The sequence below is a fragment of the Pristis pectinata genome, chromosome 7 (genome assembly GCF_009764475.1).
Source record: "Pristis pectinata isolate sPriPec2 chromosome 7, sPriPec2.1.pri, whole genome shotgun sequence".
NCBI lineage: Eukaryota > Metazoa > Chordata > Chondrichthyes > Rhinopristiformes > Pristidae > Pristis > Pristis pectinata.
The window spans coordinates 2,128,859-2,151,919 of NC_067411.1; the positions used below are offsets into that span (position 1 = coordinate 2,128,859).

The 23,061-nt window shown below is 43.9% G+C and overlaps 1 protein-coding gene across 1 annotated transcript in view; it reads right to left on the reverse strand.

Annotated features, from left to right (window-relative positions):
* LOC127572276 (growth hormone receptor-like) overlaps positions 1-23,061 on the reverse strand; it is a 139,577-nt gene that overhangs the window by 42,925 nt on the left and 73,591 nt on the right. The window contains exons 3-5 of the mRNA XM_052019303.1: positions 8,213-8,330; positions 5,344-5,498; positions 1,458-1,636 (exon numbers count right to left, since the gene is read on the reverse strand). Coding sequence (XP_051875263.1) covers positions 1,458-1,636; positions 5,344-5,498; positions 8,213-8,330 — 452 coding nt within the window. The remainder of the gene's footprint in view (positions 1-1,457; positions 1,637-5,343; positions 5,499-8,212; positions 8,331-23,061) is intronic.

Genomic DNA, 23,061 nt, shown 5'->3' on the forward strand with positions numbered 1-23,061 from the left:
TATCAGCACAAGTGCCAGTTGATACGCACAAGCCTTTTCACTGTTATTGTCCATGAAAGTGCTCAGGTGCAGTGAAGTCAGTTTACGTAATGAGTTCTCCCTTCAACAAAGCACAACAAATAGACAGTCCAGTTTTATCCGGCTGATCATTGCAGCCCCTGGCCATCTATTTTGTCAGGCTCTCCTCCTTTATGAGTACATGACTGTTAATGCGTCATCCAGGAAAAGTAAAAGACTAAAATATGTGGGTGGCACAGCAGTACAGCAGGTAGTGCTACTGCCTCACAGCTCCAGCATCCTGGGTCCAGATTACTGGTGCTGTTTGTGTGGAGTTTGCACGTTTTCCTTGTGACTGCATGGGTTTACCCAGGTGTTCCAGTTTCCTCCCACATTCCAAAGACATGCTGGTGCTGGGTTAACTGACCACTGTAAATGACCTCTTGTGTAAGTGGCTGGTAGGTGAATCAGTGTGGAGTTGTTGGACATGTGAGAGAATGGGTTCCAGAGGAATAAGTGGAGGAATGGCACTGATCTGAGAGCCATGGACTGAATGGCCTCCTGTGTTGTAAGGGAACATGAGAAAATATGAGAAGGCACATAGCAGCTCTGCCCTTGCTGTGGAGGGAAAAGACCTACGGTTAAACAGTGACTGATTTCAGAAAATATTAAGAATAATATTTTGTGCAGGAAAGTGGTGCTGAGATAAAATTGCATTTTGAATAAGTCTCACATGTGGGACCTTGTCAAAGGCCTTAGAGCATATCAACATTATTACCCTCAATCACACACTTAGTTATCTCTGTGAAAAATTGTGTCATTTTAGTCAGGTGAGATCTCACTTCAACAAAGTCATGCTAACTATGCTTGATTAATCCCTGCCTCTCCAATATAAATTAATCCTTCCCTCAGAGTTTTTCCAGTAATTTCCCAAACACTGATTCTAGACTCACAGGCGTGCAGTTACTTGGCTTATCCCTCCTGCTGTTCTTGAATAAAAGGTACCACATTTGCTGTTCTCCAGTCACCTGGCACCTCACTTGTGGCCAGTAAAGTCTCAGGCAGAGCTCCAGGGTTCTCCCCCCTTGCCTCCCAGAGTAACCTGGGATACATCTCAAGAGAACCTGGAGAATCTTACAAATTCCAGTTATGGTTGTCAGCAGTTAGGTTAACCAGACACTTCATAGCCTATTCTAAACCTCTAAACTCTCCCACTACAGCTTGAACCGAGATCAACAATCTCACTGCAGGCTGAGAATAATGCTGGGATCTCTTGTCTCTGCTTGACTTTGGTGGGGACTGGTGGAACATTTAGTAAGCACCTGATGAAGGAGGTGGTGAAATTACACACCATGTGTCTTCACCATTGTGTGAGAACAATCAGGATGGCTGATCTTGACTGGAAGTAAAGCATCTGTTACCTTACAAAGCTCTTTGCTTTTTGTACTTGAAATACATACCACATTCCAGTGCTCAGCCTGGCTGGGTTTATACTGGATTTCAAATTTACGTGGGATCCGTCCAGAGCTGGCATCGGTGTTAGCGGAAACTTCCCACCACAGCTGTATGTCCATGAACAATCCCGACTGGCTAATGTTCAAGAGTGACCAGTTCAATGAGATTGGAGCATCTGGTTTTACTAACAGAATGAGAAAAGAGTACAGAATGTTACAGTGAAAACCAAGGATACAGCAATAAGCACACCGTGATACAGAAGGGCTAGGGATACCAACTGATGCAGAATAATAGTTATGAGCCACATATTACATCTTTTTAGTGAGGCAGCTCACTAGAGGCAATGGCACAGTAGTGTACTATTGGGAAGATGGGGCCCTTGGAATCCTTAACATCAGCTCCAGACCCCATGAACACTCACAGCAACAGATCAAAGAGGGCAAGAAAATCTCCTTCTGAGTGTCACCCAGGTCCTCCCTCAGACAATGAAGTAGTGTTCTTCCAAGCTGAACACCACCACACAGAATGTACTTTGGGTGGTGGGCTTCAAATCCCAACACTAAGGGTGGCTTGGTAGCACCACTACCGAGTCCCGGAGGATGATGCTGCCAGACGGTGCCTGTGGCAGATTGTGAGGGAACCGACATGTGGGATAAACCGATTTGACCAAGTTATCACCAACTACATCACAGATGCATCTGAGAGAGTTCTGCTCTGAGTGACAACTGCAGATCCTTGTGAAGTTGAAGGGGTGGAAATTCAAATAAGTGCGTATGGGGGAATAGCTATTGCTTCTATGCCCCCTGCATATTTAGTTCCCCTAAAAGCTATGGGTTTGGGAGATGCTGTCAGAGTAGCCTGGGAGAGGTACTGTAGTGCATCTTATAGGTGGTACACTCTGCAGCCATTGTGTGCTGGTGGTGGAGGGATAGACTGTTCAGAATGGTGGCTGGGGTGCCAGTCAAGTGGCCTGCTTTACCCTAAATAGTGTTGAGCTTCTTGATTGTTCTTGCCCAGGAAAGTGGAGAGCATTCTACCACACACATGACTTGAGTCTGGTCAGATGTAGAAGGGCTGTTGGGTATGAGGCAAGTCACTCACACAGGGTACCCTCCTCTTGCAGCCACGCTAAGGAACGGGTTAGCCCAGTTTAGTTCCTGGTCAACAGTAACCCCTAGAATGTCGATAGCAGGAGAATTTGTGAAGGTAATGCCAATAAAAGGGCAGGTGAAATAAACTGGTCAGTTCTGACAAGGTCATCACTGAAAGATCATTGGCCCAAAACATCACCTCCGATTCTAATGTTTCAGGCCAATGATCTTTCAATGCCGCCTGACCTACTGAATATTTCCAGCATTTGCTGTTTTCACTACAGATTTTCAGAACCTGCAGTTTTTGTTTTACTTTTCATCAAGGGTAGGTGGTAGACGGAGATGGTCATTATCTGGGACTCTTACGAAACAAATGTTACTAGTTCCTTTTCAGCCCATGTCTGGATGTTGTCAAGTCTGGGCTGCTTCACTTGCTGGGAATTGTGAATGGAACTGAACATTCAACAGTGGTCATCTGTATTTCTAATCTTATGATAGAAGGAAAGTCATTGGTGAAACAGCCAAAGCTGGTTGGGCCCAGGACACTGCCCTGAGGAACTCCTGCAGTGATGTGCTGGGGCTGGGATGATTGACCCCTGACAACCACAACCTTCTTCTAACATGCAACCACTGATGTGTTTTCCCTCTTATACCCACTGAGTTTCATTTTACCAGGGCTCCTTGATTATAAACACTGCCCTGATGCCATTGAATTCAGCTCTCTGTTCTATGATTGGATCATGGCAGTGATGCTATTTGAAGCTGTGGTCCTAGTGAAACTCAAACTTGTCACTGGTCACTCAGTTATTGGTGTCACTTGCTAGCACTGTCACTGACAGGTTCCATTACTTTGCTGATGGTTGACAGGAAGCTGATTGGGTGGAAATTAGTCACATTGGACTTTGTGAACTGGACATACCAGGGCAACTTTCTACTTTGTCAGGAAGATGTCAATGTTGTAATTGTAGAGAAACAACTTGGCTCAAAATATAGCTAGTTCTGGAGCGCAGGTCTTCAGTGTTACAGCTGGGATGTTGTCTGGTCCCACGGTCTTTGCCATATAAATATTCTAAGCACTTCTTAATATCACATACAGTAAATTAAATCAAATTTGCTTAAGACTGGCCTCTGTTACAGAGCAACCTTCAGAGGGAGCTGAGATGGATCGTCCACACAGCATTTCAGGCTGGACATTGCTGAAAATACTTCAGCTTTGTCTTTACCACTCATGCTGGACCCTTCCTTCACGGAGGATAGGGGTATTCTTGGATTAGCAATCTTACCAAAAAAGGGGATGATGTTGTGGTTGAGGACAATGAGTGCAAAATATTGGGCGGGATAAACATGGATAACTCACCGGACTCAGATGAAATATATCCCAGGTTGTTACAAGTAGGAAGGCTGGGAATGGTAAAGGCTCCCACTATAATTTTTCAACCCTTCCAGACTCCAGGAGTGGTGACAGAGGATTGCAGTAACACACAGTCTGCTGGAGGAACTCAGCAGGTCAAGCAGCGTCTGTGGGGGGAAAGGAGTCGTCGACGTTTCGGGTCGAGACCCTGCATCACTCCTGAGGGGTAAACTTTCCCATAAAGTGTAGCTGGTATCTGGAATGAGCTGCCAGAGGAGGAGGTGGAGGCAGGAACAGTAACGACATTGAAGAGACATCTGGACAGGCAGTTGAATGAGCCAGGCACCGTGGGATATGGAATTAATGCAGGCAGGTGGGATTAGTGTGGATAGTTGTGATGGTCGGCATAGATATGGTGGGCCAAAGGACCTGCTTCTACTCTATGTCTCCACCCTGACAGCATCAGAGGTCAGTATCCAGGGTTACTGGACTTGTGAGGCAGCAGATCTACTTGTTATGCTACTGTGTTGCTCCTAACTGTGGAACAGGGGCGGCTGAGAGAGATCTAATGCAGGCGAATAAAGAGGGGCCTAAAGAAATATGAATGACGAACTTCCCTTAGCAGGGAGCACAGATCCAAAGTGACAGCATGGGAACAGCACCACCCACAAATTCTGCTCCAAGTCATGCAACATTCCTACGTCATTACCGGGTCTAAATTCTATAACTCCCTTGTTAACAGCTCTGTACAAGTACTTCCACCACACAGAGTGCAGTGGTCCAAGAAGGACATTATTTTCTCAGGGGCAACTGTTGATGGGCAAAAATGTTGGCATGAATGTGGTTGGTCAAAGGGCCCATTTCTGTGCTGTATGACTCTATAACCCTGCTCTACTACAGGCAACAGTGGCACCACAGTTCGTGTTGCTGCCGCACAACGCCAGCAACCTGGGTTCAATCACGACCTCAGGTACTAAGTGTGGAGTTTGGGTATTCTCCTTATGAATGTCTGGGCATCTCCCAAGTGCTCTTGTTTCCTCCCACACCACAAAAACATGCAGGTAGGTTAACTGGCCACTGTAAATTGTGCCTAGTGTAGGCATTATCAGGAGAGTTGATGGGTATAGGTGAGAGAATGGTTGTAGGGAGATAAGCAGGGGACTGAATCTGAGAGCTGGCACAAACTCAATGGTCTATGTCATTCGAAAATATGAGAATATGATTTAGAATTGGTGGCTTTGCTTGAGTCACTTGCACCTCAGATATAACAAGGAGGTTTTTTATGTGTGTCGTGGGGTGATGATGGAAGATGGCAATAAATGGGTCTGATTACATAATAGAACATGCTCCAACCTAAGTTTCCCATTGGGACAGTCCAACTGAAACATATACAGTAAATTCACAACAATAAATTCAGGCCTCTTCTATTATCAACCGTTCTTTATTTACCAATTTCAGCGAGTACAAAGCATCGATGGTCGTGTGTGATGTTGTCAGACTTTAGTTGGACACAGTACTCAGTCTCTGAAGTGTGAGTCTGATTGAAAAAACAGCTGTTTTCTCTGGTGATATACTTTGGACATTCTCTCCAGTTGGGATTTTTCCTGAACAGAAAATAACAATCCATCACCAGCCTTCACATAAATTGACACATAACTGTTCCTTGTGTTAAGTACAACACTGGTTAGGTGCACACTGTTTGGACAAGAGAGTTAGTAGTTGTGGATATTCCAGTTATTGCAGGTACTGAACAAATAGCATGACTGCAAGTTGGTTAACTCACCTGATCAAGATAGAATTCATCTTAGATAGCTGAAAGCAGCAAAGATGGAAATGCCAGAGGCATTGGTCATAATTTTTCAATCCGCACTGCATACAGAGTAGTGCTGGAGACCAGAGGGTTGCTAAAATTATCTCTCTATCCAAGGAAAGAATAAATAATAAACCAGGAAACTACAGCTCAGTCAGCCTAACATTGGTGCTGAGAGCTATTGGAAAATGATCAAAACAAAGGCAAATTAATATGGCAATTTTTTTATAAAACATGTTAATTACACTTGTTGACAGCAAAAAAAAATCAGAGGGATGCTCTGCATGTTCCTCAAAATTAAATGAGCTCAAACACAACTCTGCTCCACATGAAACTATAGTCTTAACTGAGGCCACTGTGTAGTCTGCCTGTCCCAGTCCTACAGTTTCTTAACTACATACATCAAAATGGACCAGGCTGATATAAAAAAACACAAGAAATGCAAAATAATTACATTTAAGAATTAACTTCTTTAAAATATTTGATGAAATTAAACTAAAGGACCAGAGACGTACCAAGCGCTCTTCAATTGTTTAACAATTAATGAGCATAAATTAGAATCCATTGTGGGGGTAACTGTGGAGCCAAGTGACTAGGGTCCCTCTTTTAGTGACCTCTACCAACGTGAGGAGTTAGGAGGAGTAGGCAGGCAGTGCTCACATGCACAGGACCATGGCTTTCATGATTTGCAACCAGATTTAATTAACAGCTTAACAATGTGTGAACATTCACCTAATAGTGTTCATGATAGGATGGAGTTTAACGTTGAGACAAAAAAAAACAAAATGGCTATGAAATCTCTAGATTTGGGTATGATCAACTTCCCTGCAGTAAATTGGATAGATCTGCGACTGTGTAAAATAAACCCACAGTGGAGCTGATTAGAAAAGAATATAACATTTCACATAATCACCTTATACACTATAAAGGAACAGGACACTGTATCCAAAAAAGAGCAGCCGGTAGTTAATGGGTAACATATAGGTGAAAGAAAAGGGCATTTAAGAAAAGGAATTCAACAGCAATTCACCAACCAGCTCATTCTCCTGTGGTGAGCTGAACCAGCCAATTACCTCCTTGACTTCCTCTGACATTGTACAGTAATTCCTAAACTTCTCCTTTTACTTTAGTTAGCTTTTATAAAAAATCTCTCTTCCTTATTCTAGCATTTGCTGCTTTCTGTTCTCTCCCTCTCAAGTTGCTCCTTGTTTTTGATGGAAGTACTAGAGTAGCACTTTTGAATCACGGTCTGGGACGGCAATTCGAATATGCAGGAATGCACGAAGCCACGGAGAGTAGTGGACTCTGCCCAGTACATCATGGGCACACCCCTCCCCACCATTGGTAGTATCTACAGGAGGCGCTGCCTCAAGAAGGCATCATCCATCATCAAAGATCCCCACCATCCGGGCCGTGCCATCTTCTCGCAGCTCCCATCAGGCAGGAGGTACTGAAGCCTGAAGTCCCACACCACCAGATTCAGAAACAGCTACTTCCCTTCAACCATTCACTTCTTGAACCAATCGGCACAACCCTAATCACCACAGTTTAGCAACACTATGACCACTTTGATCACTTTGCGCTAAAATGGAATTTCTTTTTTTGTTCAAATTATGTTCTTTCTTGTAAAAAATCTGTTTAATTTATGTATCATTTATGTTTTTCTTGTGAATGTTGTGTATCTGATGCTCCATGCCTGTGATGCTGCTGCAGTAAGTTTGTCATTGCACCTGTGCACACACGTACTTGTGCACACACGTACTTGTGCACATGGCAATAAACTTGATTTTGACTTTCCCACTTCACCAAATCCTCCCACTGAGTTTTGTACTCTGCAGAAGCAGCGTTACGTAAAAGTGCAATTTCATTTTGAAGAGCCTGCTGTATTTATATTAACAAAAACTGTAAAGACCTGAGTCGGTCCCAGCTGACAGTAGTTACCACGTAACCACCCCTTTAACTGTGCATTTACCATTAGCCAGCATCTTGTTTACTGCTGACTTACACTGTGAAAGAAACCACAAGATCTGTTAATTTAAATTCTAAATGCTAACTACAAAACATTTTCATGATTATCAGTACATCATCCATCTTTACCAGTCCATCCAGGAATTGCGATTCCTTGCCTCAGGAGCTGACCTGGTTGTCCTCCACATTCTCCCCAAGGGCTTTACATTTAGAGAAGTGTGGTACTTGGATTTGGGTGATATCATGATGTCACAGAAATAGAAAATGGAGCTGTTAGTTTGTCAGACTAAGTACTATGTCAGGTGATGTACTTTCTGGATCCCACATTGGGAGAAATTCTCAGATTTCCAAGCTTTGCTCAACACAAGACTGTCAACATAAGGCTGAAAAGGAAGAGCTGTATCTTTGGGCTAATTTGCTTACTTTTCAAATTGCATGCCTACATTATTGTGCTGGTGAGTGTTAACGGTGCAGACACTGACTCAGTGCTGACAGAAAACAAACAACAAACATGGAAAATAAAGTATTGTCAACTCCTACCCCTTTGTATAGAAGAATTTCAGTTGGCCATGTTCGGTAAAATTCTGATCATTTCCAACACTCCACCTGCACGTAAAGGTCTCCTGTTCTGGCGAGCGGCATTCTGTGATCCTGGGTCCTTTAGATGGAAATGAGAAAGAATGAAAGTTTACTGCGTTACTAGGGACAAGACAAGCAGCAATTTCCTCTCCCGCTTTTGTTCCCAAATAGTTGTAAACAAAACAGATTCCACATGTGCTCCAAGATTACATTCATGTGACACCATCCCCTGCCCTACCTTCATCAATCATCTTTGTCACCTCCTCAAAAAAACTAGTCAAGTTTGTAAAACATGACCTCCTTGGCACAAAGCCATGCTGACTGTCCCTAATCTCCATGCTTTTCCAAATGTGAGTAGATCCCACTGATGTAAGGCTCACTAGCTTATAATTTCCTGCGTTGTCCTGTTGACCTTCTTAAACAAAGGAACACTGGCTTTTCTCCAGTGTTTTGGGACCTCACTTGTGACTAAAGAGGACACAAAGATCTCTGTCAAGGGCTCAGCAATCTCCTCTCTTGCCTCCCTCAATAACCTGGGATAGATCCCATCAGGCCCTGGGGACCGATCCATCTTAATGACCCAACACCTCCTCCATCTTGATATCAACATGCCCCAGAATATCCCTGACCCCTCCCTGATCCAGCTATCCCCCATGTCCTTCTCCTGGTGAATACTGATGCAAAGTTCTCATTTAGTACCTTGCCCACTTCCTCTGGCTCCAGGCATACCATAGAAACCATAGAACCATAGAAAACTACAGCACAGAAAACAGGTCATTTGGCCCTTCTATTCTGTGCTGAAACATTATTCTGCTAGTCCCATTTACCTGCCCCCAGCCCATACCCCTCCAGACCTCTCCCGTCCATGTATCTATCCAATTTACTCTTAAAAGTTAAGAGCGAGCCCGCATTTACCACATCAGATGGCAGCCCATTCCACACTCCCACCACTTTGAGTGAAGAAGTTCCCTCTAATGTTCCCCCTAGACCTTTCCCCTTTCATCCTAAAGCCATGTCCTCTCATACATTTCCTTCTTTGTCCTCGAGTGCTCCTACCATTTCCCGAGCTACCCTCGTTTTCCCTCCTGCTTCTTTTATATTCCTCAAGGGCCCTATCCAATTTCAGCTTTCTAAACCTTACATTTCCTTAGTTCAGGACCCTGGGTGATGTACAGTAGCTCATGCACTGTGCCATCACCATACGCAGCACAATGAAAGAAGCAGAGCACATGCACGTTTGCTAAGAAATTAATGAATACAATCCACAGTCCCAAAGGACGGTGCCTTCTCAGAATATTACCATAATCACACTCATCTCCCTAGAAAATATTTCACACATTTTTCTGTATCTGACTCTTGCTCTGCCCTTGGATTCGCCACTGATTCACCTGGGATGAGAAGCTGGCTTGTCTTTGTAACTAATCCCTCAGCTGTGTGCTACCCATGACTGGCATAGTCAGTATAGTCCCATCCATTGTTTTAAATTTTAATTCATATTGACATATGAACCAGATACATCAGTATTAATTAAATTTATTTACCTCAAAATGTTTTTTTCGCCAAAGATTCTTAATTATTTATAAACCTTTCAACTGTTTTTAAGGCTAACACAGTCCAAGCCAAGGCCTCAGGATCCACTACCCCAAGCTCTGTGGGTAGCAAGGCTTTGAAGTCATTGGGGAATGGATGCTTATTCTTGAGGCAATGACTGGATCAAGTGTCAACGAACAATCTGCTGGAGGAACTCAGCAGGTCGAGCAGCATCTGTGTGTGTTGGGGTTTTGGTTGAAACCCTGCATCAGGACTCATGCAGAATTTCAACTCGAATCGTCAACAATTCCTTTCCCCCCACAGATGCTGCTCGACCCGCTGAGTTCCTCCAGCAGATTGCTTGTTGCTCCAGATTCCCTTGTCTGCGGTCTCCGGTGTCTCCACTGGATCAAGTATGATCCATCCCATTGTTCATAATGGAAGTAGATGGAGGAGGCCAGACCCAGAGCACCATGCTGGAGGAAAGCCAAGAAAAGTTGAGAGATTTTAGGCTATAAACACGATGAACAGACAGAGCCAAGTGGCTGGATGGTTACTAGATTACTGAAGAGGAAGGGAGAAACATAGTGAAAGTCATCAACTGCCAAGCCACAGAAAACATACAGACAAATAGTTTAAACCGATAAGCTGAGTCCTTGCATTTAAATGGAAGACTGTCTGTCCCACACAACATCAATATAGACACACATTTTCATCCATTTAGAACATAGAACAGTACAGCGCAGTACAGGCCCTTCGGCCCACGATGTTGTGCCGACCTATATAAACCTCATCCACATTCAATCTATCCCCCTCACCTCCCATAACCCTCTATTTTTCTTTCATCGACATGCCCATCTCTCTTAAACGACCCGATCATATCAGCCCCTACCACCATCCCCAGCAGTGCATTGCAGGTACCCACCAGTCTGTGTGTAAAAAAACTACCTCTAACATCTCCCCTGAACTTTCCTCCACGCACAAGTGACCCCTAGTATTAGCCATTACCGCCCTGGGGAAAAGATGCTGGCTCTCCACTTTGTCTATGCCTCTCATAATCTTATACTGAAACATTATCAAGTCACCTCTCATCTTCCATCGCTCTAAAGAGAAAAACCCTAACTCGCTCAACCTCTCCTCGTAAGACATGTTCTCCAATCCAGGCAGCACCCTGGTAAATCTCCTCTGCACCCTCTCCAAAGCTCCCACATCCTTCCTGTAATGTTGTGACCAGCACTGAACACAATATTCCAAGTGTGGTCTAACCAGAGTCTTATAGAGCTGCAACATCACCTCACGGCTCTTGAACTCAGTCCCCCAGCTAATGAAGGACAGCACACCATATGCCTTCTTAACCACCCTACTTGTGCGGCAACTTTGAGGGATCTATGTACTTGGACACCAAGATCTCTCTGTTCCTCCACACTGCTAAGAATCTGCCATTAACCATGTACTCTGGCTTCAAGTTCGGTCTTCCAAAGTGTATCACTTCACATTTCTCCAGACTGAACTCCATCTGCCACTTCTCTGCCCAGCTCTACATCCTGTCTATGTCCCGTTGCAACCTGTGACAACCTTCTGCACTATCTACAACACCACCAACCTTCATGTCATCTGCAAACTTACCAACCCACCCTTCCACTTCTTCATCAAATCAGTTATAAAAATCACAAAGACCAGGAGTCCCAGAGCAGATCCCTGTAGAACACCACTAGTCACCGACCTCCAGGTCGAACACTCCCTTCTACAACTACCCGCCGCCTTCTGTGGGCAAGCCAATTCTGATTCACATAGCCAATTTTCCATGGATCCCATACCTCGTTACTTTCTGGAGAAGCGTACCATAGGAAACGTTGTCAAACGCCTTGCTAAAACTCATATATATCACATCCACCCCACTACCTTCATCAATCTGCCTTGTCACTTCCTCAAAAAATTCTATTAGGCTGGTGAGGGACGACCTGCCCCTTCACAAAGCCATGTTGACTATCTCCAATAAGATGATCCTTCTCCAAACGCTCATAAATCTTGTCCCTAAGAACCCCCTCCAATAGTTTGTCCACCCTTGATGTAAGACTCATGGCCTATAATTCCCAGGATCATCCCTTTTACCTTTCTTGAACAATGGAACAACGTTTGCCATCCTCCAATCCTCCGGTACCACTCCTGTGGCCAGGGAGGACTCAAAGACCATCATTAACACTCCAGCAATCTCTTCCCTCGCTTCCCGTAGTAACCTGGGTATATCCTGTCCAACCCTGGGGACTTATCTATCCTAATGCTTTTTAGTAGCTCCAACACTGCTCCTTTCTTATCCTCAACATGTTCCAACACATTTGCCTGTTCTATGTTAACTTCACATTCTCTTCCTGGTGAACACTGAAGCAAAGTATTCATTCAGGACCTCCCCTACCTCCTTCGCCTCCAGACACATTTCCCCCCCCTTATCCCTGAGCGGTCCTACCCTCACCCTAGTCATCCTCTTGTTCCTCACATACCTGTAGAACGCCTTAGGGTTTTCCTTAACCCTACTTGCTAAGGCCTTCTCATGTCCCATTCTAGCTCTCCTATGTCCCTTCTTAAGCTCCATCCTGGCTACCTTATAACATTCAAGAGCTCTTTCGGATTTTTGCCTCCTAAACCTTAAATAAGCTTCCTTCTTCCTCTTGACTAAACCTTCCAGCTTTCTTGTTAACCATGGTTCCTTCACCCTACCATCCTTTCCTTGTCTCAGTGGGACAAACCTATCCAGAACCCCATGCAAGTGGTCCCTGAACAATCTCCACATTTCTGTGGTGCATTTACCAGAGAACATCTTTTTTCAGTTTACGCTCCCAAGTTCCTGCCTAACACCATCGTAATTTGCCCTCCCTCAATCAAATACTTTCCCATAATGTCTGCTCCTGTCCTTGTCCATGGCTATGCTAAAGGTCAGGGAGTTGTGGTCACTATCCCCGAAATGTTCGCCCACCAAGATGTCTGTCACCTGACCAGGTTCATTGCCTAGTCCAGATCCAGTAGTTGGCCTGTTTAGATACTGGGTCAGGAATCCTTCCTGAACACATCTGCCCCATCTAAACCTTTTGCATTAAGGAGGTGCCAAACAATATTAGGGAAGTTTGACAGGTACAAAGGCTGAGAATTGTTCATTCAGCACAAAGCACTTCTCACTTGCCACTGATTGGATTAAGTGAAAATTACCTTGGGATGTTCTCACAGTAAGTACTTCCAGGAATTGTCAAATCTTTCCCAGCAAGGCAAATCAAGCCACACCAGTGCCTGCAAATAGCACGTATAACTGCAAGCTGTGCCCATCGCCACAAGTGCTGTCTGCAAACTGTCTGTCTTATATACTTGATGTAAAACTTTAGTAACCCTACAAATATCTGAAATATTGTTTTACCTTCCCTTACTTTCTGTATCTGTTCTCAGGTACAGATGCTACAGGCTTGTTAGGGGTAGAGGTAAGAGAGGATAGGGAGTGGTGATTTTGACTAGGGAGAACATCATGGCAGTACTTAGACAGGATCTCCTGGGGGGATTGTTCAACGAGGCAGAAGGGGGGGGTGATGACTTTGATGGGATTCTACTGTGGGGCCCCCAATAATCAGTGTGAATTAGAGGAGCAAATATGTAGGGAGATCACAGATTGGTGTAGGAATACACAAGAGAGACTGCAGATGCTGGAAATCTGGAGCAACAAGGAGAAAATGCTGGAGGAACTCAGCTGCAGGCAGCATCTATGGATTGGGAAGCGAAAAATTGACGTTTCGAGCCAAGATCCTTTATCAGAACTCTTGATGAACAGTCTCGGCCTGAAACGTCAACTGTCCATTTCCCTCCATGGACGCTGCCTGACCCACTGAGTTCCTCCAGCATTTTGCTCTAGGTGTAGGAATATAGGGTTGAAATAGTAGGTAATTTCCCTAATATTGACGGGGACTGCTTTGGTGCTGAGGGATTAGATGGGGTAGAATTTGTTAAATGTATCTAGGAAAGTTTTCTCAAGCAATATGTAAAAAGCCCTGGTGGAGAAGGGGCTACACTCCACCTCCTATTGGGTAATGAGGCTGAGCAAGTGATGGATGTGTCAGTGGGGAGCACTTTGGGACCAGTGACCATAATTCTATTACTTTCAAGATAGCTATGGAAAAAGATTGGACGGGTCCACAAGTTAAAGTTCTAAACTGGGCAAGGCTAATTTTGATGGTAATAGATGGGAACTTGTAAAGGTTGATTGGGAGAGAATGTTTACAGGCAAAGGGGCATCTGGCAAGTGGATGACTTTTAAAAGAAAGATAAGGGGAGTTCAGGGCCAGCATGTTCCTATTAGAGTGAAGGGCAAGGCTGGTCGGATTAGGGAACCTCGGTTGCCAAAGGATATTGAGGCTCTCGTTAGGAAAAAGGAAGCATATGTCATGTATATGCAGCTGAGAACAAGCCAGTCTCTTGAGCAGTATAAGGAATGTTGGAGTGCACTTTAGAAGGAAATTAGGAGGGGAAAAAGAGGACCTGAGATATCCCCAGCAGACAAGATAAAGGGGAATAACAGAAGATTCTATAAGTATATTAAGAGGAAAAAGGTAACTAGGGAGAGAATAGGTCATCTACGTTTGGAGCCATGGGAGATGTGCAAGGTCTTAAATGAATACTTCTGGTCTATATTTACTGTGGAGAAGGTCATGGAAGTCAGTGAGTTCAGGTAACCGAACAAGGATGCCCTGAAACATAACGCCATTACAAAAGAGGTGTTGGTGGTCTTGAGGTGCATAATGGTGGATAAACCCCTGGGGTCTGACCAAGTGTATCCAAGGATGTTGTGGGAAGCAAGGGAAGAAATTGCTGTGCACTGGCAGAATTTTTGTATCTTCCTTAGCCATGGGTGAGCTACTAGAAGACTGAAGGGCGGCTAATTTTAGAAGGGCTACCAGGACAAGCCAGAGAACTACAGACTGGTAAGCCTAACAACAGAGGTGGGAAAGTTACTGGAGAGTATTCTGTGAGACAGGATCTATCTGCACTTGGATAGTCAGCATGGCCGTGTGTATGGGAAATTGTGTCTCACAAATTTAATTGAGTTTTTTGAAGAAGTTGATGAGGGTGGGTCGGCAGAAGTTATCTCCATGCACTTTTACCAAGGCCTTTGACAAGGTCCTGCGTGGTAGGCTGGTCCAGAATCGTGACCAGTGAACAACAGAGGACCCAGCACCAGGGATCAGTGCTGGGTCCCCTGTTGCTTATAATTTATATTAACGATTTGGATGAGAATGTAGGTGGCATGAATAGTAAGTATGCAGATGACGCTAAAATTGGTGGTGTAGTGGACGGTGAAGAAGGTTGCCTGAGGTTACAAAAGGAGCCAGATCAAATGGGAAAGTGGGCAAAGGAATGGCAGATGGAATTTAATTCAGGCAGCTATGAAGTGATGCATTTTGGGAAGTTAAACCAAAGCAGAATAAACACAGTGAATGGCAGGGCCCTGGGAGTGTTGTAGAACAGAGAGACCTTGAGGTACCAGTACACAGTTCCCTGAAAGTAGCAACACAGATGGTGAGGTGAAGAAGGCGTATGGCACGCTCCGTTCATCGTTCGGGGCTTTGATTACAAAAATTGGGACATCACATACCAACTGCGCAAGATGTTGGTGAGACTGTACTTGGATTATTGTGGGCAGTTCTGGTCGCAATACTATAGGAAGGATGTGATTAAGCTAGAGAGGGCACAGAAAGGACTTTGTCAGGACTGCAGGGCTTCAGTAATGAGGAGAGACTGGACAAACTGGGACTGTTTTCCTGCAAGCAAAAATCATGAGGAGCATAGACAAGGTGGATGGTCAGAGTCTTTTCCCTCAGGGTAGGTGTGCCTAAAACTAGAGGGCATAGGTCTAAGGTGAGTGGGGTAAGATTTAAAGTAGACCTGAGGGGCAACATTTTCCATACAGAGGATAGTGAGTATATGGAATGAACTGTCAGAGAAAGTGTTAGAGATTGGTACAATTATAATGTTTAAAAGACATTTAGACAGGTACATGGATAGGAGGGATACGGGCCAAACTCAGGCAAATGGGACTAGTTCAGGTAGGCACCTTGATCAGCACAGACGAGATAGGCTTAAGGGTCTGTTTCTGTCACACGTCATGGAGCGGTGTGCTCAGTTTCGATCACTGTGGCACAGAAATACATTAAAATGATACAGGAAGTAGCAAAACCAATGCTATTATAAGGAGGGTGAGTTTTAAAGAATTATTTGCAAAATACAGAAAAATGTTTGTTAAAGGGATACAAAAACAGAAAATGCCGGAAACACTCTACAGAGTCAGACAGATGAAGAAGGGAGACTTCTGTTTCTCTCCATGTATACATCTACCACCCTGCCTTCATCAACCCTCTTGGTCACCTCTTCAAAAAACTCCATTATATTTGCGAGACACGTTCTCCCATGCACAAAGCCAGGCCAACTATACTTAGTGTTCTTGCAGATATCTTCCAAATGCAGATAGATCCTGTCTCTCAGAATACCTTCCAGTAACTTTCCCTCCACTGATGTTAGGCTCACCTTACAGCCCTTCTTAAATAAAGGCACAATATTAGCTGCCCTCCAGTTTTCTGGTACCTCACCCATGGCTAACAAAGATACAGGGCCCCAATAGTTTCACCCCTTGCTTCCCACAACATCCAGGATACACTTGGTCAGGCACCAGGAATGTATCCACCTTTATGTGGCTCAAGACCACCAACACCTACTCTTCTGTAATGTTGATATCTTTCAGGACATCAATGTTCTGTTCCCTGACATTCTCCATGGTAAATACAGAGGAGAAGTATCCATTTAAGACCGCACCCATCTCCTGTGGCTCCACCACACTCTCTCTCTTACCCTTATGCTCTTAATATACTGAGAGAATCTTTTAGGATTCTCCTTCACCTTATCTGCCAGGGGTCTCTCATGTCCCCCTTTTCCCCTCCTAATTCCCTTCCTAAGTACTCCTACATCCCTCATACTCCTCAAGGGACTTGCTTGATCCCATGTGCCTACACCTGACACATGCCTCCTCCTTCCTGACCAGAGCCTTAATATCCCTCGTCAGCCAGGGTTCCCTAATCCTGCCAGCCGTGCCCTTCCCCCCAACAGGAACATGCTGGCCCTCAACTCTACATATGTCACTTTTTAAAGCCTCTCACTTGCCAGACTTTCCTACGGTGTGGTGATCAGAAATGCACACAGTATACATCTTTCCTTATAATTCAATATTGTTATGTATCCATGGACTTCCATGAGTGTTTACTTTGTTGCTTGCTTTTAGCTGACAGTATTTTCCTGCATTCAGTTGAAAACTATTTTCATACGTTTCTCATTTTGTTCTATATTCTTTGTGAATATTGCTATTCATTTAACTTCCAACGTCCTATTAAGCCACTCAAAACTAGTTATTCTCCAATATACAATATTTAAATACTTTTTGATAATATTTGAAAAATATTTAAATTACGGTAAATGTCTCTGAATGCCAAAGACAAGTAAAAACTATAAAAATCCCTCACAACTTTCACAAGCCCGGGACAGGGTTTTGCTGCAGCATTTTCAGGACAGTTTTTTAAAAATGTGTTCATGGAATGTGGAAGTTGCTGGAAACACTGACATTTATCATCCACCCTGAAGTGCCTCTGAAGCAAGAAGAGTCTATTGTGATGACCCAAAAGCAAGAGTTGAAATGCTGGCTGGCAGCCATGGAATTTAAATTCAGATTAATAATTTAATTTAAAAATAAAATTGCTGCTCTTCATCTTCATAATGATGGCCATAAAATTGCTCAGTTTTCTGGTTCAGTAATATCTTTCAGGAAATGAAAGCAGCCATCCGTATGTGGGCTGGTCTATATGTAGCCCCACAGCAACATGGGTGACTTTTAAATGTCCTCTGAAGTGGCCTCGACCCAGCAGGTCACCCTCTGTTCAAGGCAATTAGGTTGACGGTGGATTGTGATTGGCATCTCAAAATATGAATAAAATAATGGTAAAGGCACATTCACTAAATCAGGTAAAGAAGTCGGGTCATGGAGCATTCAGCACAGAAACAGACCCACCATGTGCGTGCTAACTATGAAGTACCTATCTATACTAATCCCATTTACCAGCACTTGATCTGTAGTCCTGTATGCCTTAGTGATTTAAATGCTCGTCTAGATACTTCTTAAATGTTGTCAGTCTCTCTGCCTCCATCACCTGCTCAGGTAGTGTGTTCCAGAGTCCAACTATCCTCTGAGTGAATAAGTTCTTCCTTAGATCCCTTCTAAACCTCTTGCCCCTTACCCTGAACCTATGCCTTCTGGTGTTTGACAACTCTGCTACAGCGAAAAGCTTCATAGCATCTACCCTATCTCCCTCATTATTTTGTACACGTCTATCAGGTTCCCCTCAGTCTCCTCCACTCCAAGAAAAACAAACCCAGTCTATCCTGTCTCTCCTCACTGAAATGCTCCATCCCAGGAAGCAGCCGGTGAATCCCCTCTGCGCCCTCACCAGTGTAATTACACTCTTCCTCAAGAAAGAGGAGTGAACCTGATTGTTTTTTAAAACAACCAAGCAATTTCACGGAGGCAAGGAACTTCTGGGGGGTTGAGGGAGGGGGGGGGAAGGGGAGAAATACAAAGGACAGCAAGAGGGCAGGGTATGAAGTCAGTCAGGATCAGGATGCTGATGAGCCAAGGTCAGCCTGAGGGCGGGATTTGGGTGTGATCAGTTATAATGGATCAATTATTCTCTGTGTAAAAAACTTTCCCCTCAAATCCCCTTTAAAGTTCCTTCCTATCACAAATCTATGTCCTCTTGGATTTTGATACCCCTACCAGGGGGAAAAGATTCTTATCCTATCTATGCCTCTTATTATTTTATCTCTCTATCAGGTCACCCCTCAGCTTCCTTCGCTCCAGGGAAGAGAAACCCAGCCTATCCAATCTCTCCCAATAACTAAAGTCCTCAAATCCAGACAACATCCGAGTGAATCACCCCTGCACTCTCTCCAGTGCAACCACATCCTTCCTATAATGTCATGACCAGAATTATACACAATACTGCAAGTACAGTCTAACAAGTGTTTTGTAAAGTTGCAACATAACACCCTAACTTTAACACTCAATGCCCTGACCTATGAAGACAAGCATGTCATATCCCTATCTACCTGCATTGTCACTTTCAGAGAACTGTGGACTTGAACCCCAAGAACCCTCTTTCATCAACATTCTTTAATGCCCTACCACTTACTGTTTATGCCCTTCTCAGAATGCATCACACTGCACTTGTCAGGATTAAATTCCATCTGCCAATGCTCTACCTAACTTTCCATCTGATCCATATCCTGCTGTAGCCTTAGACAACCTTCCTCGCTATCCACAACATCACCAATTTTTGTGTCATTAGCAAACTTAACTAAACATACCTCCTATATTCGCATCCAAGTTGGTAATATATATCACAAACAACAAGAATCCCAGCACCGATCCCTGCAGAACACCACTGGTCATGGACTTTCAATCAGTAAAACAATCACTATCTGCTGCCTCCACACCAAGCAAATTTTGGATCCAATTAGAGTCACAGAGTGATTGAATACAGCAGCACAGAAACAGACCATTCAGTTCAACATGCCCATGCTGACCAGTGGGCACCCTTCTGTATTCATCCCATTTTCCAGCACTTGGTCCATTGCCATTTATGCCCAAGCGATTCAAGTGCTCATATCCACACCTCTTAAACACTGTCAGTGACTCTGCTTCCACCATTCTCTTGGGCAGTGTGGTCCAGGTACTCACCACTCTCTGGGCAAGAAAGGTCCCCCTCAGCTCCCCTCTAGATCTCTTCCCCCTTACCCTGAATCTGTGTCCTCTAATTTTATTCACCTCTCATATGGGGAAAGGTTCCTACAGTCTACCCTATCTATACCGCTCATAATTTTATAAAGCTCAGTCATATCTCCTCTTGACCTGCTCTGCTCCAGGGAGGACAGACCAGTCTCACCTCATTACTGAACTGCTCCATCCTAGGCAACATCCTGGTGAATCTCCTCTGCACCCTCTCCAGCGCTATCACACCCTTCTTATAGCATGGTGACCACAACCCCACACAGTACTCTAGCCGAGGTCTGACCATGGTTTTATAAAGTTGGAGCATAACTTCCCTACGTCTGTATTCAATGCCTCGACAAATGGCCAGTATATGCCTTCCTAACCACATAATCTATCTGCGTTGCTGCCTTCAAGGATCTATGGGCTTGTACTCTAGAGTCTCTCTATTCCTCAATACTGCCTAAGATCCTACCATTCATGGTGTATGTCCTAGCCTCATTAGTGCTCTCAAAATACATCACCTCACATTTGTCAGGATTAAACCCCATTTGGCATTTTTCAGCCCATTTTACCAACATATACATTGTCTCTCTGCAGTCTAAGATTGCCTTCCACACTATCAACATCTCCACCAATCTTCATGTCATCTACAAATTTACTGATCATGCCTCCTACATACACATCCAAATCATTCACGTATCTTACAAACAACAGGGTCCCAGTACCGATACCTCTGGAACATCACTGGTCATAGGAATCCAAATGCAATAAAACAACCCTCTACCATCACCCTCTGTCTCTTATTGCCAAGTCAATTTTGGATCCCATTTGCCAAATTGCCCTGGATCCCATGGGCCCTAACCTTTTCAGCCAGCTCGCCTTGGATCCCATGTGCCTTAACCTTCTGGGCCATCTTATCAATTATTGATTGATACTTCCCCTTCCCTTTCCCCTTTAACCTATATGCTAAGATCAACTAAATAAAACTAACCACTGATCTACTCCCTATGTACATCATGTGTTAACTGAGAAAAGTTTACAAGTGGAAGTATGGAGTGACCCAGGGATTCAACTTTATCATAGCAATTCTCACCATGATTTTCTGCTGCAACCTGGAAATTGCCCTCCAAACACAAAATGTGGGTGCCATTTCTCTATTGGGAATACCTCATGGACTACCACTTGATTAAAACCATCCATTGACCTATTTCTGTACCTGTTCCTGCCTCAGTAAGCCCACCAATGTTAATCTGTTCCCAAGGTGTTTTCTCTTCTAGTCCTAAATGGAATTTCTCACAATTTTCTGTTACATCTTCCCTTACACCATCTCCAAGCTCATCACATCCAAGGGACTTAACTCTTCACACAAAATAATTTCCATCAAAACTCTGGAGGCACAACATCCATTCCCGCCTCTCATCTTAGGTGAAACTGTCAACAATACTGCAGTTACTAGGCTTTAAATCTACTGTCTGAAAGACTCTGCTTGCAAACCATCTTTGCAAAATCCTTGAATGTGCCATATTCATTTCCGGGCTTTCCCAGAACTTCATGATTGGATCCTTCCATTCATTCCTCTGCCTCCACTACATGACCTACAAAGGACTGTGTGACTGTTAGAAGGGGCAGAATCTTTAAACTGCCCCCCCCCAACTTGTCTGTGTAATGAGTTGCTAATGGTAAGGCTGTGGGACATAGTCAGCAAACCCGACGATACAAAACAAATGAAAGAAAAGGTATCTGTAGTTTTTGATTTCCATTGTTACCTATCCTGCTGTACTTGCATCATTCCTTGCAATGGTTCTTGAAACACACCTGCACCTTTCATTCTGCAGCCCCCATTCTCTTTTCTCAGCTACACACTATCATGCAAGCTATGACAAAGCTGAATCCCTAGGCCAAAATAATTAGGAGATTTTAAACAAAGTAGAAAATGAGAAATTAAAGGAAATGAAAAAGTCTTTAAATAGCACTGAATGCTTTCAGGGGATGTATTTCCAAGTCTTTAATTGCTCAGAGTCTAGATCTAGGTAGACTTATTGAGGGAGATATAATAGTTACATTGAACAAAAAATCCTGACAAACCAGTTCCTGGGATTTTGTGGTGATGATATTTTGTTACCTGTCCTGGAGCCTCTGGTTTAGTATTGATCTATGCTACTGTGATGTTTAACCACATTAAAGGTACTATACAAATGAAAATTATTGTTGCTGAGGTTATTTTTCTTCAGTGAAATTAAAGGTGCAGCGGGATGGATAGCTCCAGTGGGAACACGAAGCTTAGCTGAGTTCAAATTGCTTCCAATTATGCCACTCAATGAGTTTTATTTGTCTGCTTTGCAGCTAGTGCTGCAGAAATCTAGGACAGTCTGTACCCAGATGTGATCAATAGGTACAAGAGCAATGAATATAAATGAAGGCAGTGTCAGGTCAATCAATGTGGAATGTGAATAATTGTGGAGTAGTGACAGAGATTATAATCCTGAGTATAATCAGGGAGTGACGACAGCAATTACAGTGATTTCTGGAGAAAGAAAAGGTGGCAAGTTAACACAATTAAACCTCAGCAGTTGAGCTGCAATGTACAGGTTATGTTTGTGCATGTTTAGAGGCTGTGCTTCAAGCCATTGTCAATGCTTTCACTTCTGCATACAAGAGGGTGGGTCTCATACTCAACATTCACAAGACCAAGGTCATCTACCAGCCCGCCCCTGCTGCACCACACTGCCCTTTATTGTTAAAGGGTTCAACTGGAGACCTTGTAAAATGTGGACCACTTCCCATAACTCAGGAGCCCCTCTCCAAGAAGGCAGAAATCGACCATAAAATTCAACACTGCCTTCAATGCACCATTTATGCACAGTATTCCAATACCCTACCTTACTGATGCATCCAGCAATCTGCTGGAGGAACTCAGCGGGTTGAGCAGCATCTGTGACGGGAAAGGAATTATCAACGTTTCAGGTTGAGAACCTGCATCAGGACTAAGAACGGAGAGGGAAGATCGCAGGTATAACGAGGAGAGGGGGGAGTGTTGTGCCGGGTCAGTAGGTGATTGGTGGGCTGAGGAGAAGTGATGATGGGCAGATGGAACCAGGTGGGATAGGGGAGGGGTGGAGTTGAGAGACAGGTAGGTGGATGGTAGGTATTGGTATTGGTTTATTATTGTCATTTGTAACGAGGTACAGTGAAAAGCTTGTCTTACAAACCGATCATACAGGTCAATTCATTACACAGTACAGTTACATTGAGCATTGATGTAGTACAGGTAAACAAACAATAACAGTACAGAGTAAAGTGTCACAGCTACAAAGAAAGTGCAGTGCAATAAGGTGCAAGGTCACAACAAGGTAGATCATGAGGTCATAGTCCATCTCATTGTATAAGGGAACTGTTCAATAGTCTTATCACAGCTGTCCTTAAGTCTGGTGGTATGTGG